The sequence below is a fragment of the Bos javanicus genome, chromosome 1, assembly GCF_032452875.1.
Source record: "Bos javanicus breed banteng chromosome 1, ARS-OSU_banteng_1.0, whole genome shotgun sequence".
Classification (NCBI taxonomy): domain Eukaryota; kingdom Metazoa; phylum Chordata; class Mammalia; order Artiodactyla; family Bovidae; genus Bos; species Bos javanicus.
The window spans coordinates 130,919,184-130,934,011 of NC_083868.1; the positions used below are offsets into that span (position 1 = coordinate 130,919,184).

The following is a 14,828-nucleotide window of genomic DNA, read 5'->3' on the forward strand; positions in this document are numbered from 1 at the left end:
GGTTGGTATGCTTGTGGCTGGATTTTTTTTTTTTTCCTGGAGTTTGTGTTGAGGAGGAGTATCTGAGAAAGGGAAGCATGGGAGCTGAAATGGGAAAGGTGGATCAGTGGCATCCAGGGGCAGCTTCAAGACCAGGCTAAGGGTTTGCACTGGGTCCTGTGGCAGCAAGGAGCTGTGTGCTAAGCTGCTGGGGTGAGGAATGGGGGGCAGCTGTGTGGTTAATGCATCTCCGTGGCCCCAGTGCCTGGCACCAGGCCTGGCCAAGGTAGGCATGCTCTAAATGGGGGGAGGTTAAGTGAATGAGTGGATGAATTTGATGGATAAGGAGTGATGATCTGATCAAAGCAAAATTGTAGGACAGATAGCCTCAAGAATTGATGTAGGGCAGTTCAAAGTCCACAAGCTTTGGAGCCTGTGTGTGTGTGTGTGTTCAGTCATGTCTGACTCTTTGCAACCCCATGAACTGTAGCCTACCAGGCTCCTCTGTCCATGGAATTTTCCAGGCAAGAATACTGGAGTGGGTTGCCATTTCTTTCTCCAGTAGATCCTGCCTACCCAGGGATCGAACCCATGTCTCCTGTATTGCAGGTGGATTCTTTACCACTAAACTATCTGGGAAGCTCCTATATATATATATATATATATATATATGTGTGTGTGTGTGTGTGTGTGTGTGTGTGTGTGTATACCCATACATATGTGAGATACACCAATCTCCTTTATTTTTACAAATTATTATTACATGTCATGTTAATATATTATTTAAACAGAAATGCATATATATGTGTGTATATATAGTCATTATTCTCTATCAGTACATAAAAGGCTGCCTTCTTATTAATAGCTGCGTAGTATTTCATGTATAGAGATACCTTACTTTGTACTTTCTTATAATTTTCTTGTACTTTACTATTACAAATAATACTACAATGACAAATTTTGCACAAGCACCTTTGCACACCTGTATGAGTTTATCTGTGGAGTAAACTATAATTCTTAGTAATGGAATGTTCATTTTAAATTCCAGTTGCTATTGTAAAGTTACAAAGAGAACAATTTCTTTGTCTAACGAGAGAGTGGTGAGTAGAATCTGAGTCTTTTAACAACAAACTGGAGCTGTTTTCTAAACCATAAGGATTGGAAAAGAGACCATTGTGGACCGAACAAGATCTCTGTGCAGAGACCCAACTGCTGTCTTGAGCGCCACCTCATGGCAGAGGTGGACATCATTTCACTCACATCCCACTAAAGAAAACATGGTCATATGGGTCCACCTTACAGCCGGGGAGACTGGAAACTGTAGCCCATCCCATCCATTAAATTTTTGCAATTACCAGAGGAGAACCATTTAATGTCCACTGTTAAGTGGCTCTACCTCCCAAGGCAAAGTTACTGGACTGTATCCTGTGATCAGTATAGGGTTGCAGAAAGGCTTCCATATACATTTGACAGCTCCCTCCTGACCCAGCCCTCTGACAGGCACTCTTGCAGTGCACTTGGGCATGGTGGGGCGGGCGGGGGGGTACACTGAGGACCTGCTGTGTGTCAGGCACTGGGCTGGGTGTTTTTCCTTCCTCATTCCTAACCACAGGCTTGCAGAGGAGGCACCATGATTCCCAGTACACATGGAGGCTTAATAATACAAAGGATCTTGCTCAAGGCTGAGGATCTGAACCCACATTTGTGTGTTATAAAGCCCACAGCTTGCTTTGGCCATGTCAGCGCACACTGCACACTAAAGCTCCTGCTGTCCAGTATGGTACACGCAGCCACATGCAGCAGGCCTAACTTCGACTCTCTTCTCATTTTCCAGGCCCTCTCTCAGCTCCTGTGCCTGTTGCCGTGGCCTTGGTGGCACCCTTCCCCGGTGGCCAGCCCAGGGCTTCCCCCACCCATGCAGTCTCCCACCACCACTGCCCAAGGCCTCAGCGGCCCCCTCTTTGGGGCCTACACTCTCCCCACCTTCAAGTTCCAGCCTCGCCGTGAGAGTGTGGACTGGAGGCGCATCAGTGCCCTGGATGTGGACCGCGTGGCACGGGAGCTGGATGTGGCTACCCTGCAGGAGAACATCGCCGGTGTCACTTTCTGCAACCTGGACCGGGAGGTGTGCGGCCGCTGCGGGCAGCCCGTGGACCCAGTGCTGCTCAAGGTGCTGCGGCTGGCGCAGCTCAGCATCGAGTACCTGCTGCACTGCCAGGACTGCCTCAGCACCAGCGTGGCCCAGCTGGAGGCGCGGCTGCAGGCCAGCCTGGGCCAGCAGGAGCGTGGCCAGCAGGAGCTGGGCCGCCAGGCCGACGAGCTCAAGGGTGTGCGGGAGGAGAGCCGGCGGCGGCGCAAGATGATCAGTGCCCTGCAGCAGCTGCTCCTGCAGACGGGTACCCACAGCTACCACACCGTGAGCACCTCTGTGGGGCAGGGACCCTGGGAGGGCTGTGCGCCCAGCCAGTGGCCACCTCTGTGGCAGTGCCGCCTGGGCCCCGAGGCAGCTGTGGCCATTCTCACTGGGGCTGGGAGCAGGTTTTAGAGATGCCGTTCATCACCAGAGAGCCCCCTGCAGTCTGGTTAGGTCTACAATGCATGTGGAGTTGTGTGGCAGGTGTGTATGAGTTCAGAGTATAGATGTCTTATGTGTTATGTCTCGTGTGTGCATGTGTGAACATACGTACGGTGTGTGTGAGTTTACAGATGGTGGGTAAACATACCTAAGGTGTGTATATGATTGCTTGGAAGGTTATGTCTGTGAATGGTGTGTGCATGTGTGTATGTAGAGTGTGTGGCATATAACACACTTACGTAAAATGTGCATGTAAAGATACACTTTTGTCGCATGTGTGGATGTATGAAGGGTGTGTATGTGTGTAGAGGCCTAAGTGTGTATGTGTGAAGGCTTTGTGTGTGTGTAGAGGTGTGATGTGATAAACATGTATAAGAGATGTGTGAGGGTATGTGTGAAATCAGTGTGTGACAAGGAACTGGTGAAGACAAGCCTGTTCTGGAAAAGTGACCCCATTAGTCAACCAAGTGACAGCTTATCACTCAAAGTGGCATTTGAGCATTTGCATCTCTTTCCATGAAAAGTGTAGATTGGGATCAGTTGCCCTTTAATGGATTGTTGGTGGCTAGATCCTCTGGCAGGCTCTGAGGATGAAGGCATCAATCATGCTGGTTCAGATTTTTCAGAAATTCACATAGTAAGGGTGACTGGACAGAAAGAATCACTAAGATATGATGTTAGTGACTAGAATGGTAATTGATGCAATTAATACAATGTTAATTATGATAAAAGGGTCAGACCTTTTCCAGTAGTAAATTACAAAACAGCAGTTTAACCTGGCTTAGGCCAATAAGGAATTTATTGGTTTATGGATTATGGTGGACTCAGATAATGGCACCAGAATCTGGTTTCTCTCTCTGCAGCTCTTGGCAATTCTTTGTCAGTGTGGATTCCATTCTCAGAAAGAGTCTGTCTGTGTGGTAGCAAGTTGGGCCACTGCAGTGCCAGTACTTCATTTTCCCAGGTTCAGAGCTGGCATGGCAGAGGGCCGTGTTTGGTGCCTGGTTTGTGAATGTGCTGCTTGCGGTGGGAAAGGGGAAGTAGGGAAGTGGGGGAGGAGGGGAAAATTATGGAAAATATCAAATGTATACAAAAGTAGAGAGAATAATATAACGAACCTTCATCTGCATACTACCTAGCCCAATAGTTTTCAACTCATGGCCAATGTTGTTGCATTCATTCCCCTACATGCTTCCCCCCACCCCTGGATTATTTTGAAGTGTATCAGTCATATGACTTTATCTGTAAATATTTCACTTTGTATCTCTGAAAGGCAAGGACTTCTGCTTTTAAACATAAGCATAATACCATCATCATGCCCTGAAAAACCAACAAAAATTCCTTAGTATCATCAAATGCCTAGTTTTTATTCATAGCTCCCTACAGCACTGGTAGTGTTTTAAAGCTCAGAAAATAAATATTTTGAAGGGGCTGTATAAAAAATATATATGTGTATTTAATGGCTCAGTGGTAAAGTATCCACCAGCAATGCAGGAGATGCAGGTTTGACCCCTGGGTTGGGAAGATTTCCTGGAGAAGGAAGTGGCAGCCCACTACAGTATTCTTGTCTGGAAAATCCCATGGACAGAGGTACCTGGGGGGCAACAGCTCATAGGGTTGCAAAAGAGTTGGACATGAGTTAGCAACTAAACAACAGCAACATATATATGTATATATGTATACATATATGATATGTATATGTATATATATATGATTTGCATCACTACCTTACTTTGTAAATCAAACTCTTCATTTGTGAAGCAGCCCAGGGTTCCCAAGGAATGGGAGTGTTGATAGAGGGAGAATCATTCCAGGATGACTCAGGTGAGCTGATCCTGCACTTCCCACTGCTTCCCTCTGTGTAGTGCCACCTGTGTGACAAGACCTTCATGAACGCCACCTTTCTCCGGGGTCACATCCAGCGCAGGCACGCAGGCATGGTGGAAGGCGGTGAGTGGAAGGGCCTGGGCTTCTCTAGAAGGCTGGGAGGTAAGGGCCCTTTAGAGTCACTCAGTCTGTCCCATTCACAGTCAAGAACACTGAGACTCAGAGAGGAAACACTGACCATGGTCACATGGTATAAGGGACAGAACAAAGCCTGGATGCTGCCTGTCTGACTCGCAGCCCAGCTCAGCAGGTGGAGGGCGTGTACAAAGGTCAGAACCTGACATCCAGTCGAGGAGCTGGTGATCCCACCATCCACGTGGAGGGATCCCACAGCGGGTAGGAACGTTTCTGACCCCATGTTTAGAGAAAAAGGTCTGGGAGTCAGACAGGTAGGTTCCAGCCTTCATTTTGTCCCCTTCTCTTATGTGACCGTGGTTAGGGTGGTTTCTCTCTCCGAATCTCAGTGTCCTTGCCTGTGACTGGGGCAGTTAGACACAGTGACTTGGACGGGCCCTTACCTCCCAGCCTTCTGTGAATCTGGTGCTGACTGTGAGTAAGCCTAACTGGGCCTAAGGAGCAGTCAGACCAGTTCTTTGACTTTTTAATGTACATGAATTCATTATGATTTAATCACTGTCATTTTACTGTTTCAAATTCTAAAACAAGTAGCAAGGCTATATGTTTTCCCCTTTAAGAGGTTTTTTTGAGGTTCAGTAAAAAATATCTGTTAATGCAAATATATTATGATAAAATGTAATATAAATTAAATATAAAATTTCATTGAATAAAACATTTTTCCCTTTATTTTAATTTCCTTTTGAAAGAACAGAGTTTTAAAATAGCACTAGTCACCTAGTTACTATGCATTTATTATATATCTGATTCTTCTTAGTTCTACATTGGAGGCAACTAAAGAAAAACAGATTTTCTATTTATTAAATACTTTTTTCTGGAAAAGATATATGTTTTCGAAGAGATAGTTGTACACTCATCTTCATAGGAGCATTATTCACAGTAGCTAAAGGTGTAGAAGCAACCCAAATGTCCACTGACAGATGAATGAATAAGCAAAATGTGGTATATGTATGTGTGTGTATATATATATATAGAGAGAGAGAGAGAGGGAGAGAGAGATACAAAGAAATATTTTTCAGCCTTAAAAAGAAAGGTCCTTCTGCAATTTGCTACAATAGGTTATTTTGCTAAGTGAATTGTCAGTTAAAAAAGGACAAATACCATATGATTTCACTTATATGAGGTACATAGAATAGCCAAATGCATAGAAACAGAAAGTAGAATGGAGGTTGCTAGGGGCTGGAGGAAGAGGGGATGGGAAATTCGTGTTTAGTAAGGACAGAGATTCTGTTTTACAAGATGAAGAATGTCCTGAAGATGGGTGGTGGTGATGGTTGAACAACATTATGAATGTGTTTAATCCTACCGAACTGTACATTTAAAAATGGCTAAGATGGTAAATTTTATGTTAGGTATATTTACTACAGTAAAAAATTGGAAAATACATGCCTTTCACATAGAAAATTTAAATGCAGAAAGGTAGAAAAGAGAAAATAAAAACCATGGATGATATCATCTGCAGCTAATATGTTGGTGTGTCTGTGGTCATTATTTTTTGTGTATGAATATTATCATATAGGATGCAGTTTTGATACTGCTTATTTTCAATTAAGAATATATCATATTTTCCAAAATCATTAAATCATCTTTGTAAACATGGTTTTTTATGGCTGAATAGTATTTCATCATGTGCTGATCATAATTTATTTCAAAACTGACTTATTTCTTAATTTATTTGGATAACTAAAACATTCCCCAATTATAAATCACATGGTGGCAACATTCTTGTGCATAAATCCTTGTGCATGTTCCTTATTACTTCCTTAATGTACAGTGGTGGGAAAATACGGAGAGAAAAATATGTTCTTAAGGAAATCCCATGGACAGAGGAGCCTGGTAGGCTACAGTCCGTGGGGTCACAAAAGAGTTGGACGTGACTTAACTAAAACAACAACAATTAAGACAACTTTGGCTACATTAATGTTCAGTAATTTATTATCAGGCAGCTGACTTCTCAGATACTGCAGTTCTCCCATTCCAGACTCACCTCAAATCACTTTATTTTTATTTTATTATTTTATGTTTTTGGCGGTGCCACATGGCATGCCTAATCTTAGTTCCCTAACCAGGGTTCAAACCTGTGCCCCTGGCAGTGGAAGCCCTGAATCTTAACCACTGGATTTCCAGGGAAGTCCCTCAAATCACTTTATTAATCCAAATTAATTTTCACTGCATCTAGAAGTTGCTTGTTTCTAAAAAGCCCCATTTGAGAGAAGCCATATATCTTTTAAAAAAAAAGCTTGAAGTTTTAATAAAAGTACCATCTAATAATCCCTAAATGTACTTTGAAAAGTAACAGATGTCCAAGTACAATTGGTGTCTTTTTCATTAACCTTTAACTCTTAGTTTATCAGTATGTGGTTTAGTTAGAATATTCTTCTATAATTCAAGTTTTCTTCATAGTGCACAGTGCCTTTTTTTTAATTTGAAATTTAAAACTACACATTTGAACTGTACTACATTATTGAAAAGAATGAACTTAAAACTACAGTTCTTATCATTACTTTAAATTCCCCTCTTTGTATTAATAATCAGTGTGTACATACTATTTGGTATCCCGATTCTGTTACTCTACCAGTTTTGCATTCATATTTCCCATTTGTAAGTACTGTCAAAATAGTTATTTTAGGGACTTCCCTGGTGGTCCAGTGGTTAAGACTCCAAGCTCCCAATACAAAGGGCCCAGATTCGATTCCTGGTCAGGGAACTAGATCCCACATACTGCAACCAAAGATCTGGTACAGCCAAATAAATAAACAAAAATAAATACATATTTAAAAAATAGTTATTTTAAATGACAACTATAGTTCACATGTATTGAGCTGTCCTGCCAGGTGCTATGCTAGGCACTTGGCATTATCACATTTCATCCTCACAGTGACCCTCTGGTTTCAATTCAGTTCAGTTCAGTTACTCAGTCATGTCCGACTCTTTGCAACCCCATGGACTGTAGCACGTCAGGCTTCCCTGTCCATCACCAACTCCCAGAGCTTGCTCAAACTCATTTCCATTGAGTTGGTGATGCCATCCAACCACCTTATCCTCTGTCATCCCCTTCTCCTCCTGACCCTCTGGGTTAGGTGCTATTATTGCTTCCATTTTCTACTTTGGAGAAACAGAGGGTCAAGGAGGTTACGTCATTTGCCCAGAGTCAGTGTACACAGTGTAAGTGGCAAAGCTGGTCTCAGACTGAGGTGTGACTGCACACAAGGAACTGTACACACCACTGACTCTGACTTGTGCTGGTCACCCTCGCTTTGCGTGGATCCCACAGGAAAGCAGAGGAAGCAGGAGCAGCCAGTGGAGGAGGTGTTAGAAGAGCTGCGGGCCAAACTGAAGTGGACCCAAGGGGAGCTGGAAGCCCAGAGGGAGGCGGAGAGGCAGCGGCAGCTCCAGGTGGGCGTGGAGGAGGAATGACAGGGGATTCAGTCACAGACTGGCCAGGAGACCCGTAATGTGCTCAGATCCCAGAGTCAACAATTCTGGCTGTTTCCCAGAGCTGAGATTCAGGGCTAGGATGGTGTCTTCCTGGATGTGCCAAGTGATTTTAGGTAGTCTGGGAAGGAAAATTCAATTATTTGGCCAGAACTGTGTGGCCAAAAGAGAGCTGCAGCTTCCTGTGTTTGCACCCTCTGAGGGCATTTGAGCCTGAATTTTAACTTCTTAAAACATACTGTTAGCTTTTGTTAACAGGAGGAGAAAGACTGGGTAAACTCCAGAAGGCAGCTCAGAGGAGGCATTTAGTAAATATTTGTAGAATGAAAATACATACACTTGCGTCATGCCTTCCATCACTTATTCATTCATCACTCCTTGCCAGGCATCATGAAGAATATAAAGAGAGAAGAGACGTGATCCCTATCCTTTACAGTTCAGATAAGACTAATTCCACTCCCAGTCCAAACACTGGGGACTGGGGGATAAATGTTCTTTGGGTCTCCAGAGTGACTTACATGGAAAAGGGGCCCTGGCAGTTTCTTAGTAAATATTTGTCATAGTGTGGAATTAATAATGATTCTCTTGTTCTTGCTTTTCTTTGTAGGAAGCAGAGATCATTCGCCAGAGGGAAGCAGAAACTAAGAAAGAATTTGATGAATGGAAAGAAAAAGAGCGGGCCAAGCTATATGGGGAAATAGACAAGCTCAAAAAATTATTTTGGGATGAATTTAAAAGTGTTGCCAACCAGAACTCTACCTTAGAGGAGGTACCCAACGTAAAAGACTTCTCAGAGTTCTTTAGCTGAAAACCTGCTTATTTGTTCACAACATTTATTTCTTTGTACTAGTTCTGAGTCCAGACAAAGACGGCAGTGGCTGGTATTGAACTCATGCTTCATCACACACTGGCTGTGTGATCTTGGGCATGTTACTTAATCTTCTTTGCCTCAGTTTCCTTTCTGTAAGATAGGTTTCTGAAAGGGTTAAATTAGCACATCAACAATACCTAACATTATCTGGCATATATTATAGTAAGAGCTCCAGAGATGTTATGCTTATTTTTGCAAAGGGCTTCACTGGACAAGAAATGAGGCAAAATGTAAATGGAAACATTTTTCTTCTAACAAGTATTTGCTGAGCGCTGGTTACAAGCAGGCACTCTGTTGGGACCTGTGGAGTCACACAGTAACTAAGATTTACTGAAACATTTCTACCCCTGTACAAAGTTCTTTATGTACACTAGCTTTTAATTCTCATAACAACCAAACAACTCTAATATTCTAAAGGTAGGCATGTCGTTAGTTTGTTAATTTCTTTTTTTAAAAAAGATTTATTTATTTGGCTGTATCAGATCTTAGTTGCAGCACCCAGAGATCTTTTATTGTGGTGCAGATTCTCTAGTTGCAGCATCAGGCTTAGTTGCTCTGTAGCCTATGGGATCTTAGTTCCCCAAGCAGGGACTGAATCTGTGTGCCCTGCATTGCAAGGTGGATTCTTAACCACTGAACTACCAGGGAAGTCCCTAAGTTTGCTTTTAAAAATTTTATTTATTTTTGGCTGTGCTGAGTCTTCGCTGCTGCGTGTGGGCTTTCTCTAGTTGCGGCGAGCAGGGGCTACTCTTCGTTGCCATGTGCAGGCTTCTCATCATGGAGGTTTCTCTTGTTGTGGAGCACGTGCTCTAGGGCATGCAAGCTTCAGTAGCTTGGGCACACAGGTTCAGTAGTTGTGATGCAGGGGCTTAGTTGCTCCTGGACATGTGGAATCTTCCTGGACCAGGGACTGAACTCGTGTCCCCTGCATTGGCAGTGGATTCTTATCCACTGTACCACCAGGGAAATCCTCCCTAATTTATTTTTTAAAAGAATTCCCTGGTGGTCCAGTGGGTAAGGCTTCTACTGTACAGGGTGCATGTTTGATCCCCCATTGGGTATCTCACATGCCGCACAGTGAGTGCTGCTGCTGCTGAGTCACTTCAGTCGTGTCCGACTCTGTGTGACCCCATAGACGGCAGCCCACCAGGATGCCCCGTCCCTGGGATTCTCCAGGCAAGAACACTGGAGTGGGCTGCCATTTCCTTCTCCACAGTGAGTACAAAAGGTAAAAAATAAAATGCCTTTAAAAAAAAAAAAAAAAGAAAAGCTATTATTCCCCCTTTTCAAGCAAAGATGTTGAGGCCACATAACTTGCCCAAACAGCTGTTTTAAGAGGTAGACTGGGATTTGAACCCAGCTCCTTAAACTTCAAAGCTCTGCTCCTCTACTGGATATATTATCAAATTTATTTACGAAAAACTTATTAAAATTATCCCTGGACTGTATCTTCCCATATAAACCTGTGTAAGGGAAACATTTTGAAAAATATTTTCAGAATGTTGTTGTGTTTTAGTCACTCAGTCACGTCTGACTCTGGGATCCCATGGACTGTAGCCTGCCAGGCTCCTCTGTCACGGAATTTCCCAAGCAAGAATACTGGAGTGGGTTGCCATTTCCTTCTCTAAGGGATCTTCCTGACCCAGAGATCAAGCGCTTCTCCTGAGTCTCCTGCATTGCAGGCAGATTCGTTACTGCTGAGTCACTGGGGGAGCTGTATCAGGGAAAAGGTTTGAGGAGAAGTATTTTCAGAATGTATTCAGCTGTTATTGGTTCTCCGAACAGCAAGGAATATATTTTCTTATTTTTGAAAATGAATTGTCTAATAGTGTTTCTCACGATCATTCTACATTTTGCCTAAAGAAACACCTAGGCAGTTTTTCCATAAGGGGATTGTTGTAGGATATGGAGGGAGCCTTGAGTGATCCATCATCTCAATCTGAGATGGAAAACCAAGGATGGAGGGTGGTGGGGTTGAAACGAGAGATAAGGGTGTGTGTGTGTGTGCATGCATGTATGTGTATGTGTAGGGACTTGAGCCCTCCCATCCTAAATGGTCCCCTAGCGTGGACAGGGATGGTTTATGGAAGACAGGATGCTGCTCCACCATGTGGTCATGGTTCTGACCCCAGCTCCACACTCATCATCTCTGAGCTCATCTGAACCTCTGACTCCCACGCTTCCCCTGACATTGCTCACTGACTAGACACGTTCTGTAAATACGTACTGATTTAAATTTGGAGTTGTTGTTCATAAACCACGTACTCAAAATTTAAAAGGTTACATCTGTTAGGAAATTTTGAGTTGTGGTGAATAAGGACATAATTCTTATTACCATCCATGGTTTCCTTTTAACCGGGATTGCATTGTCTTAAACTGGAACATCCATTTTTTTGTCTTCCCCCGTAGGATGACTTCTGTTGAATTTTTGTGTTTGTGTGTCTCCCCTCATCTCCTCTCACCTGAAATTTTATTATTTTAATTTTATTAAAGTATAGGAACCAAACTGGATACAAAATTCTCAGTGTACTTGGATAATTATTTTGTTAGTTTACTTTTTAAAAATTCTGGGAGTGGGGGAAACAGGTAAGATTGCATTTAGAATGATTGTGTAAAACACTGTAAGTCTACTTTCAAAGCACAAGAGATGTTTGGAGTGCCAGTGAGAGCTAAGTGCATTTTGAAAATATTTGTTCTCATAACTTTTTCCCTGTTACAGAAGTCAGAGAGCTTACTTTGGCTAAATCATCTCATTAAAGAGAGAACTTTAGATTAGATGTAGGTTAAGTCCAGTTGTCAAAGGAGGCCCCAGTTGAAAGGAAAGCACCACGATGGTTTGTAACATCAAGAAAGCCGGTCTCTAGTGTGTCGTAAGCAGCTGTGTGAAGACAGAAGTGACGCATTGGAGGCTGAAAGTTGTGCATACATCTGATAAAGCATTTAATGCTACAAAAATATTCAAGGGGTTTAGAAATGATTTTCTCAGGTCGTGCCAGTGGTAAAGAATCTACCTGGTGATGCAAGAGACACAGGAGACATAGGTTTGATCCCTGGTTGAAGAAGATCCCCTGGAGAAGGAAATGGCAAACCACTCCAGTATTCTTGCCTGGGAAATCCCATGAACAGAGGAGCCTGGTGGGCTACAGTCCACAGGGTCTCAAAAAAGTCAGACATGACTGAGAACGCACTACTGTATTTTGTATGAGAAATGGTTAACATTTGGACCCAATATTGCTTGAGCAGAAGAGTTAAAGATAATAAGAATGTGAAGCTAAACTCAGGGGCTTACCAGTTCTCTAAAGCTGTAATAGGGTCTGTGAGTTTTATATGGTAATAGAGATGTAGGTAATTGCTTTTGTCACTACAGTAGTGATCTATTTAAAAACATAACTATGGGGAGGAGGTGGAAAGGTATCTTCTCTTTGATCCACTTTTCCTTACCTTTTCCTTCACATTAGCTCAGGAACTGTTAGCTCAGGAAGCACTCACTAGGCATTGGTGACATGACTCCAAGCTGTGAAAAGCCAGGACTTCTTGGTGACAGCCAAGATTTTTTTCTTTGTTGGAAGAGGAGCAGGAGTCCTCAGAGAATGGTCTGGAATGCCAGAGACCCTCCTCAAGGCTCTGAGAGTCTGATTCTCTTTAGCCTATTTGAGACTGAAGAAGAAATGGGAAAGTTGTCAGACAAGTTTTGGGCTTGAAGTACAGCAGAATTTCAGTGCAATGGAAATGACACTCTTGAATTGTGTTCTTCCATGGGATTTTCTTCTGTGCAAGAGCTGAGCTTTCAGGAGAACCGTAGTGAAGGGGAGTGTGGACTTGTGGGAATATTTGCAGGCATGCAGATACCCAGTAAGTTCAAGTTGGGGCTTTGTGGTTGGGGTAAGTATGCCCTTCTGACACCGCTCAGGATATAAAAGACAATGTCACGATTAGATCTTCATCCGAATGAAACTACACTTTGGCCTTTTCAGAAGCTGCAGGCACTGCAGTCCCACAGTGTGATGAAGTCCAACCTGGGGTCCCTGCGGGATGAGGAGCCCGAGGAGCGACTCAGGCAGGCTCAGGAGCTCTGGGCTCTGAAGGAGAAGATGGAAATTCAGGTGAGCCAAGGTCCCATGCCTTTCGTCCTGAACCAGGCAAGAAATGTGCTGTCTCCCAACAGAGTTTCTTGTTTTCACTCTGGTTTTAGGGTGGTTGCTGTTGTTCAGTCCCTTGGTCGTGTCTGACTCTTTGCGACCCCATGAACTACAGCATGCCAGGCTTCCCTGTCCTTCATCTCCCAGAGTTTGCTCAAACTCGTGTCCATTGAGTTGGTGATGCCATCCAACCATCTCATCCTTTGTTGTCCCCTTCTGCTGCCCTCAGTCTTTCCTAGCCTCAAGGTCTTTTCCAATGAGTCAACTCTTCGCATCAGGTGGCCAAAGTATTGGAGTTTCAGCTTCACCATCAGTCCTTCCAGTGAACACCCAGGACTGATTTCCTTTAGGATGGACTGGTTGGATCTCCTTGCAATCCAAAGGACTCTCAAGAGTCTTCTCCAACACCACAGTTCAGAAGCATCAATTCTTTAGTGCTGAGCCTTCTTTATGGTGCAACTCTCACATCTATACATTGACTATTGGAAAAACCATAGCTTTGACTGTTTGAACCTTTGTTGGCAAAGTGATTTAGGGAGATTAAAGACATCACAGTTCTATATTTCAGACCTTGTGCCAATTAATGAAAGCATAGAGTAGAGTTCTTAGGGTTCTCAGGTGTGGCTGGTGACATTCAAATATGCAGTGTCAGATTTGCCAGGGAGTTTTTCGAAAATACATTCAGCCATGTATCTTACTGGACACCATTGCCCTCACTTTGAGTCCAACCCAGTTGAAAACTATTCTTTGAAAGTGTGACAGTCTCCTGGCTTTGAAGATATTTGGCATGGATCTAATGTTCAGTTCAGTCACTCAGTCGTGTCCGACTCTCTGCGACCCCATGAACCACAGCACACCAGGCCTCCCTGTCCATCATCAACTCCTGGAGTCTACTCAAACTCATGTCCATCGAGTCGGTGATGCCATCCAGCCATCTTATCCTCTGTCGTCCACTTCTCCTCCTGCCCCCAATCCCTCCCAGCATCAGGGTCTTTTCAAATGAGTCAGCTCTTCACATCAGGTGGCCAGTATTGGAGTTTCAGCTTCAACATCAGTCCTTCCAATGAACACCCAGGACTGATTTCCTTTAGGATGGACTGGTTGGATCTCCTTGCAGTCCAAGGGACTCTCTCAAGAGTCTTCTCCAACACCACAGTTCAAAAGCATCAATTCTTTGGTGCTCAGCTTTCTTTGTAGTCCAACTCTCACATCCATACATGACCACTGAAAAAACCATAGCCTTGACTAGATGGACCTTTGTTGGCAAAGTAATGTCTCTGCTTTTGAATATGCTGTCTAGGTTGGTCATAACTTTCCTTCCAAGGAGTAAGCGTCTTTTAATTTCATGGCTGCAATCACCATCTGCAGTGATTTTGGAGCCCAGAAAAATAAAGTCTGACACTGTTTCCCCATCTATTTGCCATGAAGTGATGGGACTGGATGCCATGATCTTAGTTTTCTGAATGTTGAGCTTGAAGCCAACTTTTTCACTCTCCTCTTTCACCTTCATCAAGAGGCTCTTTAGTTCTTCTTTACTTTCTGCCATAAGGGTGGTGTCATCTGCATATCTGAGGTTATTGATATTTCTCCCGGAAATCTTGATTTCAGCTTGTGCTTCTACCAGCCCAGCATTTCTCATGATGTACTCTGCATAGAAGTTAAATAAGCAGGGTGACAATATACAGCCTTGACATACTCCTTTCCCTATTTGGAACCAGTCTGTTGTTGCATGTCCAGTTCTAACTGTTGCTTCCTGACCTGTATACAGGTGTCTCAAGAGGCAGGTCAGGTGGTCTGGTATTCCCAT

General features: G+C 43.5%; 1 protein-coding gene across 5 annotated transcripts in view; it reads left to right on the forward strand.

Annotated features, from left to right (window-relative positions):
- DZIP1L (DAZ interacting zinc finger protein 1 like) overlaps positions 1 to 14,828 on the forward strand; it is a 54,809-nt gene that overhangs the window by 19,734 nt on the left and 20,247 nt on the right. For 4 of the 5 annotated variants that reach the window (XM_061420821.1, XM_061420828.1, XM_061420812.1 and 1 more), the window contains 5 exons: positions 1,814 to 2,395; positions 4,420 to 4,504; positions 7,851 to 7,972; positions 8,619 to 8,780; positions 12,857 to 12,985. In XM_061420821.1, coding sequence (XP_061276805.1) covers positions 1,895 to 2,395; positions 4,420 to 4,504; positions 7,851 to 7,972; positions 8,619 to 8,780; positions 12,857 to 12,985 — 999 coding nt within the window. In that variant the 5' untranslated portion in view covers positions 1,814 to 1,894. The remainder of the gene's footprint in view (positions 1 to 1,813; positions 2,396 to 4,419; positions 4,505 to 7,850; positions 7,973 to 8,618; positions 8,781 to 12,856; positions 12,986 to 14,828) is intronic. The other variant, XM_061420841.1, reaches the window with a different exon arrangement.